General features: G+C 34.8%; 1 protein-coding gene across 1 annotated transcript; it reads right to left on the bottom strand.

The window, feature by feature from the left end:
• Nucleotides 1-1,022: 1,022 nt before the first annotated feature.
• LOC105792413 (nucleobase-ascorbate transporter 12) lies at nt 1,023-8,643 on the bottom strand. The gene is made up of 10 exons (XM_012620995.2): nt 7,849-8,643; nt 7,074-7,171; nt 6,807-6,977; nt 5,978-6,078; nt 5,086-5,221; nt 4,883-4,933; nt 4,483-4,770; nt 3,145-3,379; nt 2,087-2,373; nt 1,023-1,682 (listed from the first exon to the last, which is right to left on the bottom strand). The coding sequence occupies exons 1-10, from the start codon at nt 8,345-8,347 to the stop codon at nt 1,461-1,463; spliced, it is 2,088 nt and encodes a 695-aa protein (XP_012476449.1). The 5' UTR covers nt 8,348-8,643; the 3' UTR covers nt 1,023-1,460.
• Between the last annotated feature and the right edge of the window lie 276 nt (nt 8,644-8,919).

Below are 8,919 nucleotides of genomic sequence, written 5' to 3'. Positions count from 1 at the left end.
AAGTGATTTTTATCGATTAATTAAATCAATTAGTTAGAGGTTAGAGGTAATAATTAGTTAGTTATTAGCTAATTAATTAAAACTCGAGTTCTGAAATTAATTACAACTACTGAAGCCATTTTATTGAGATTTCTTTGTTTGTCAATTTGTTTTTTATTTTATTTTAATTTATTTTATGACCTTAATTTTTATTATTAATTATCGTAATATAATTTTCAGTGATTACTATTTAAACTTATTATTGTAGAAGATAAACGGACACTGCTGCTTTAATTTCATATCTTTTTGTTGCAGTATTTTTGGTCCAAACGTTCGCGCGTTTGGCGGCGATTAAATTCCTTGCATACTTTTGAAAATGTCATCCTTAATTACTTAGTCTAGAATCCCAAGAAATATCACCATACTCATCTCAAACTCTGATTGCATCATCTTCACAAAACCATCTTTCCCCTTCTAAGAAGTCGAATCATATATGATGTCATTTACATAAATTCACATAATAGTGGTGTTGCCTTTCTCATTCTTTATAAACAGTGCTATGTCAACCTTGCCTCTTTGATAACTTTGATCAAGAAAAAACATTGACAGCCTCTCGTACCATGTTCTAGGTGCGTACTTCAAGTTATGATGAGCGTTAGTGAGCTTAAACACGTAGTTTGTATGTAAGATACTCAAATCCCTTGAATTGTTTTACGTACACTCTTGATATTAAAATAAGTTGCAATAGCAAAAAGCAATGTTCTGACCTCAAATCTAGCCACTCTCGTCATAGTGCATCCCTTCTACCTGAGCATATATCTGAACTATAAGCCTTACTTTTCATCTAACTCGTTTTTAAGATTCATTTGGTCCCAATGTACAGGTTGTCACACATTGATTAGACCCTTGAATAGTTTGAATCCAATCCTCATCCCTCAAAGCTTCTATTCCGATTCAAATTAAATTTTATATTTTTAAAAAACTTAATTATAAAAATATTTGAAAAGCAATAGAACCGATCACAAAAACTTACGAAAATCACATCAACCTAATTAAATATTTTTAATTTAAAAGCTATTCGAAACATTCAACATTATAATTCCAATGAGGAGAATCCAGCAAAAATCTAGAAAGTACCTATCAAATAATAATGGGAATAAAAATATACAAAAAAAGAAGAAGACCAAAACAAAAGTGAAAATGTCCAACAGGACAATTTCAGTGACTCGAACAAAACCAAGATACAATGTTTTTGTTTTCATTTTTTTTAATAATTCTAAGATTACAACACAACTGGATCCCTCTGGATCTTTCAATGTACACAAAATAACTTGAATCTCTATTAGCCCCCCAAAAAACACAGTTCCATCGTGTGAGGAAAAAAAAAGAACAGTTCAGACATCTATTTACCGATATGAGTAGTCATGCCCATGATATTGACGAACTTGAACCATGTGATTATCCTCTGCAAAAAAGAATTGTCAAAGACCAACCCATTTTACCCATCTGAAGATCCGACCGACCCGGAAAGGCAACTCGTAATCTTTGACGACTGCTGGTTCCCTTCTTGCAGCCTCAGACTCAGACCATACGTAAACCCCACGTTCTTGCCTGCTTCCAGGTACAGTGTTGTCGAGTATAACAGCCACAATGAAAGCTATTACCATGTGTAATGATAGCAATGTGTTCATAATGTAATTTACCTACAAAAAAAGGACATTAATGAAAAGTCTGCTTGAATCTTGGTAACATATGACAGCAAGCTATGATTTAGAATATATTCAAGGGGATAAGGCAACATTTATAATTTTTTAAGTGATGACATGACACAATATCAAAGTGCCACATCCAAAATCAAGAAAAATTGCTGAGTTTTCAATGACCAAGTTGGGAAAAGTATCAACAGACGAGCAATTAAGAGAATGAAGAATCTGGGAAACATAGCATGCAACTACAAACTCTTACGAGAGAAGAGAAGGGGGAATTCTAATGCAAGTCCTACCGGTCTTCATTATATCCTTTCCATTTTTCACCAATAAGTACAAAAAATGGATAGAAAATGCAAATATCCAATTAATGGCTAAATCAAAGTTAATAAGATGCATACCCCTTCATATTTAGTGCGGAAAGGCCCATGTGATGTCACAATATATGGTTGAAAATAACTTGGAACAGACAAATTGGAATTCGGAGAGATGCCATACTGCTGTAAGTAAGCTGGTATCGAGAGGGAGAAAAATAAAGATAATCCAACTATTATGATATTCCGAGAGCTTCCTGCCTCACTATAACGTAGATTTGACAAACCCAAAGCTGCAAGCATCGCCCACATGAAGCACAGGAGAGCCGCAACCATGACTTCAGGAATTGAAGCAATAAAACCTCCAACTTTACCTGTGTACGACAAGAAGGCAGTGTATACAAATTAAGGAAGCAAAAAAAAGATGAGCTTCAAATCTGAACCATTAGATCCAAATCATATGTACAAGGCATTGCAAATTTATGAGATGAAACAATTGAACTTATTAATGACATATATCCCAGGACCTTTGCATATAGAATTCCAAAATTCAATTAAAACAAGCAACTCATATGAGCCTAGGGCTTACTTTAAAATGAAGCCCAGTCTGCCACCATCAGACTAAATGGCAAGCACCATTTATCCCCATGGGATAACATTTTTCTCCGTATTGTTTGCTCAATGCCACCATTGATGTTAAAAGAGAATACCATTTTATGGAAGTATGAGACAGGAAGTTACTTCGCAAATCAAATGCCACAAACATGCCTAGCAATAATCCTCCTATCATTATGTGCTAGGCTTTTATTCTAAAAGAAACTCTCAAAGACAAAGATCTTGTAAAACTGTCATTATAAACCGGATATATAAAAATATAAAAGCAATTATAAAAGACAGCAATATAATGACAACTGGTAGCTTAACAATTATGAATGAAAATAAAACCCACAAGATATGTGACCTCCAAATAAAGCAGAAAAGATCAATCCAAGAAGTCATTAAAAGTTAATTCGATTTCTCTTTACTATTTGATCTACGCAAACAAGGTTATATCATCAGCTTTGACAGATTAACAAGGATTATTACAAATTTTAGCATCATGGAGCAATCTGAAAATTCCAAAAGGAAGCATGACTGAAACATACCTACAAGGGATAAGACTATCAAAACACATGCGCCCAATTCAACAGCCCTGCGGCTTCCCATCTTCGTTACTGCAATTGTATGCACATTTTCAGTAAGCGTTGTAGATCCTGTTCCTGTACCCCAGAGACCAGCTAATATACTGGATAGACCCTCAAGACCAATTCCTCTGCTAACAACACCGGGAGTTGGAGGTCTGGATGACACCAGCAATGATGACGCATGGTATGAGCCAACCTAAGAAATTCAGAAACACGAGTACATTCAGGGTCATATTTGCAACTTGAGGAAAAGTGCATGTTTTTCCATCAACTTTGTGAAATGAATTTAAACCATGGCAACTTCAGGTAAACATGAATTCTTTTAGAGTTCAATAGTCCCTGGATGTGAATCAGTATTGTTAACACAGCCACCATTTTGACCCTAGGGAACTTCAAGAACAGATATGAAGGCATGCAAGAGATATACATGCATGCATATGCTAGCTTAGGTAATTTAATTGTCCACAAGTTTTCATAAAGTGCAAGTGCTTCCATAAATCTAGAAAATGAATTTTAATCTATTGCAATTTCAGGCCAACATGAATTCTTTTATGGTTTAATGGTTCAAGATGTGAGGCAGTTTGGCTAATATGAGCACCAGCTCCATCTATGGCACTTCAAAAACTGCATACATATTATGAAAGGCATGCAAACAGATATACATGCATGCATATGATAGCTTAGACAATTTTATAATCCACAAGCTTTCCAAAGTTTTGCAAAATAACCGATAGGACTTGGTAGTAATACCATAACGTAAGAATCGGCTAAATTAAACCAAGGTGATTGAAACCCCTAAGAGGAATCTAACCCAATGATCATAATATATTAAAATAAAACCTGTGCACTTGGATTGGCACTTCAAATGGGATGATAGAGAACTGGCATCTCAGTCAACAGATAAATGATTACAACAATTTGTTATTCCCTCCTTGAACATTTTAATACCTAAACTTTCGCCCTTCACTTTACCATCTTAGCAGTCTTTCTTGGCATATGTTTCAGACTCTTACGTGCTATTCCCAGAACCATGGTTAAGAGAGCACTTTTTATTTTTTAATTTCCCATCTTTCTTGGTAGGTCAGACCCAAAATCATTGTCTATATACAGTCAATAATGACAATAAAGAAATTATCGCTTTTATTTGCATGGAAATTCCAGGATCTTCCAAAACAAAGTAACTAATGATAACCCACATCAGATAACATGAATCGCCAGTAATGCAACTCAGGAAGAAAAATTAGAATCTATAACACAAGTTCAAATTGCAATAAATGTCATAGATGATAGAAAACTAACCGAATCTACTGAGGCAATTATTGAAACCACACACATAACAATGGCCATTTTCCAGTGGAAGACAGGAGTTCCCCATTGTAATGGATAAGGAAACCTAAACCATGGGGAAGATTTGAATGCATGTGATGTATCAACCCTACAGTGCTTCATCCTCGAAACATGCTTTCTGCAATGCTCTGATACTATATTTGAGGAAGGTATATTGGTATCACAGCCTTTATAGCTATAGGCTCCTGCCTCAGTGAGAAGAAAAGCAGCTGCCCATGTGATTACAAGGCCCAATGGGACCTGGTAGTTAGCAGAAAAGCCAGATCATGGTCAGAAAATATGTGTCAAAACATTAAAAATGTACACCAAAAAGCTAAAATAAACATGCAGAACAATGATGTTACAAACTTACCGCATATATTAGAAATATGCGATGGCCGAGAACAGATATCTTACGAAGATACTGCAAAAATGGAAAAATTTTCAGATATGATTGCCAATAAAGAAACACCCAGATCAAAGTTATTTTGGCATTCAATCAACAATGATATGATTGCCAATAATTAGAAAGAACAAAAGCTTTGAAAAAAGTAAAACGAGTTTAAAAAAACTTACAAGAGAAAAAATAATAACCAACAATATCTGCACAGCACCAATCTCAAGACAGTTCCCCACTTGTGGGAAACCATAACTATAAAAAGAAAGTCCAACAGCTGCAACAGTAGGTGCAACGACTACAGGATTGATTAACCTGAAAAAAGAAATACAAATGAACTTGATATGTGCATACCACTGATTCAACAAATTTTAGTGCACGTAGAATTAGCATGATACAAAAAAAAACAGCTGAATTATGTTGTGTGGAAATTATTTTTGGTTTCACATGAGGTTTAGAGAAGGCTAATCTATTTTTTTGCCTAAACGTTAAAGTTGATATTTGAGATTAATTAAAGAAAAATTGTATAAAAAAGGGTTACATACAGATTTGGCCCCAGTACTATGTATTCTGTCAGTTTCATATCTGAAAAGTTAAAATTTGAAATTAAGCACCTAACCATTAATTCCATCAAGAACTTTGACCAAAAGTATTACACCAGCTGAAGTGGACATAACACCCAAAAAATCTGACTAAGTGGCAAAACAACCTAGTTATCACCGCATCATATCAACATGAAAAAATAAAAAAGGAAATTTCTTTTAAAATGTTTCAGAAAATAAAAAGGGAAAATGGTATGTATAATTCCAAGATTCAAAATAAAAAAAGTTAAAAATTAAAAAAATGGTAAATTTTAAAGCCTTTACGGATGAATGGACAATATGAAGAGACTTTATGTTCAATCCTTTTCCTTAAAGAACCCTTCACTATCGATATATCAAATTCATGGTCAATCATATAGTTACTATATCCAGTTACTAATCTTACCGGTATTTGCCAATTCTCACCAGTAAAAGGACTTAAGATATGGCAGCTAATTTTAGACTTCAGAGACTAGCAAATGAAATATACCTCAAGAATAATGACATTAGTCCACTATAACCAAGTAACGCCTGAAAAGCTGAAGCTATGATAATTGCACCTTGCAACTCCTTCATAATATGCTTGAAGTTCTGCCAAGTTGAAATGAGTCAACATTGTAGATGTCAAACAAACTCAAATGTTCCATTGCATAAAATGGAACTTAGAAAATGGAAAGGAACAATGATGATGCAAGAACAGAAATGATTTCAGCCCTTTACAGAAAGAAAAGAGTTAAATGTAACTAGATCAAATAACTAATTCCATCAGTTTGACAGTGTAATGTCAATCAAGTATAGAAAAAACAAATTATATTCATTAATTTGTAATTTAGAAACTCAGAAGGATTTTCATATCCAGGACAAATCTGCAAGATGCAAATTGATACCCCATGATTATTAGTTAGTAAACTATTTGTAATATTAATCCTAAAGAATGTTTAAATGGTCTATAAATATCCAGAATATTGGTTACTAAAACAACAATGCCTGGGTGATATCATTGGTATTTACTTCTCTATTCCAATTGTTGGAGTTATTTACAAAGTACATACCTCAAAACCAAGTCCCAAATCAAACTCGGATTTCCAATATTAAATTTTAAGCCCTCCACATTTTCTTTGGTCAATTACTGTAAATAATAATCCTACTTCGGATGACAAAATCATGCACTTGAATCCTAATAGAAAAACTGCTGAATACATGAAATGGTAGTTTCTATTAATCAAATAATTTATAATCTGAAATAATTTATGAAATGGTAGATAAATGGAAATGAACACTTTTACTAAAGTGACCATGACCAGAAAACAGAAGCATACATTTCCATTTAGTCCTCGAAACTCTGGAGAGTTGATTATCGCTAATGCAGGAGCCAGGAAAACAAATGATGAACCTTGTATCAGAGGCAACCGTGACCCAAAGAAGGAATGCAATAGTGTGGTCACTCCAGACACAAAGAGCACTGTCGACACCACATTTGCAGTATCCTCCTACAACCACTAATCCAATCAGATCAAGCAGCTCACAGTCTACATTCCCAAACAAATGCGCTTCAAATTGAAATAGAACATAATTTAACCACTCACATAAGTGCCACCCATTGCAGGGACTATTACGAGTGGAATAAGAATCAATGAACCCAACATAGAAAGATAGTGCTGGAATCCATAAAGACCGATAGGAACTGAAAAAGAAAAAAAAATGAAACAGTTAAAACATAATTATTATCAAATCACCAAAAAATGCATTCTTGTAAAGTTGTAATAGCATCTAATCTATTTCGAAAAAACATAAATTTTTCTTACCCATTCGAAATGAACATAAATACATATAAAAGAATTTCTTAGTTTGGTACCAAATCAACAGTCTTATCACAAATTCACAAGCAATGATACATCAAAATTATCAATAATTTTATGAGTAAAATGAAACAAAGAGCGCATTGGCCACACCCAAAACGGCTAATAAACCTACAAAAAGAAAGCTAGCAATAAATCATACAAATAAGTATAGCCACTACTCAACAAAAGCAAAGAATTTTCACTCCAAATAGAAAATAAATCAATAAATAAACAAGTAATATTCCAAAAATTAAATAAATAAGCATAGCCCATTTCAGTTGTCAATTCAGACAAATATGACAGTATATACAAGAAAAACCACAAAGACTAAATAAAAAAATTTTAAAAAGGTAAGGATCTTTTACTTTCAGGTAACGTGGAGGGGGAAAAACAACAACAACAACAACAAACAAGCCACACTTGTAAAAAGAATCACAAACACCCATTTCAACAAACAAGTCGTTCATTCTCCCCCGGCTTTAAAAAGAAAGCAAAAGTGAAAAGTAAGAGAGAAAGTTACCAAGACCAGGAGTATCTCTAAGCTCATATTTCATATGTGAGTGCCTTCCAACGAAGCCTTCATCATCCACATTCTGTGGCAACACATCCACCACATCCTCATTCCTAGAAGGCCTCCTAGTCGGCTGCTGCGGCTGTGGCGCCGCCCCATTATTAACTGTATGTCCGTTAGCAGCGGCAGCTGAGCTCCCTTTATTCGTCCCATCCGCCTCCCTCCTCTTCTTCACCGACTGATCCTTCTCTGCTGGACCCTTCTCACTCACCGGCTGCTCCCCATTCACCACCGGTGGTACTGGCCGAGCCCGACCCGCTTCAAGATCAGGTTGGTTCTCATTCTCTCTAGACCTCGGAGGCAAAGCTATTTGACCGGAGTCACTCGCATTTGTTTCCCCGGAGAATTTAGGCTTAAACCCAGTTCTCTTTGCCCAAGATGAAGGCGGAACGGGAGCAGGAGGCCGTGTTACAGGTTTGGGTCGGGTTTTGGGGTCAGAACTCGACATTAGAAAAGAAAGAATAGCAAAATCTCTTAGTGGGTCATAGCTTTTAAGCTTGTAGATGAATAATACAGATCTGGGGTTCGAAAAAGGAGCTCAAAAGGCAGTGATTTTTTTAGGGTTTTTGAAGAGGTTTTCAAAGACTAGAAGAAGAGAAGTTTCTGTTGGGTTTGTAGTAAGAGAAAGGAAGAAAATGAGCTAACTTTAGACATTTTAGTACAGATAAAAGAGAAAGATAATAAAAAGGGGAAGTGGGAGAGTGAGGGAGTGAGAGAAGGGGGAACTGTTTGGTGAAGTGGAGTAAAGAAATTGAAAAGAGTAAAATGACAAAAGACAACAGAGACTGTGGTGGATGGAGCCAAGCCAAAACCGCGTTCTTTTTCCTACTTCATTTTCTTTTAACGGTGTTTGATTTTTTAAATTATCCGTTTATTATTAGGTACTACATTTATTATTATTATTATTAAAATATTTTACATTTTTATATTCATATTAAACATTTATATGTCTCGTGTATAAATTTGCCGAATCCAACTTTCCCCGATATAATAGGGATATTTTAATAATTACTGTAAGAT

This window comes from Gossypium raimondii, chromosome 7 (genome assembly GCF_025698545.1).
Source record: "Gossypium raimondii isolate GPD5lz chromosome 7, ASM2569854v1, whole genome shotgun sequence".
Lineage (NCBI taxonomy): Eukaryota > Viridiplantae > Streptophyta > Magnoliopsida > Malvales > Malvaceae > Gossypium > Gossypium raimondii.
This window is presented reverse-complemented; position numbering and strand designations above follow the sequence as displayed.

What these genes read in the sequence shown, in the direction of transcription:
- LOC105792413 (XM_012620995.2), bottom strand. Translation starts at nt 8,347, where the DNA reads ATGTCGAGTTCTGACCCCAAAACCCGACCCAAACCTGTAACACGGCCT. An exon ending in TTCGAGGACTAAATGGAAAT is followed by an intron (nt 6,079 to 6,806) that starts GTATGCTTCTGT and finishes TCAACTTGGCAG; the next exon opens with AACTTCAAGCATATTATGAA. An exon ending in CTAATGTCATTATTCTTGAG is followed by an intron (nt 5,222 to 5,977) that starts GTATATTTCATT and finishes TTCTTTTTTCAG; the next exon opens with GTTAATCAATCCTGTAGTCG.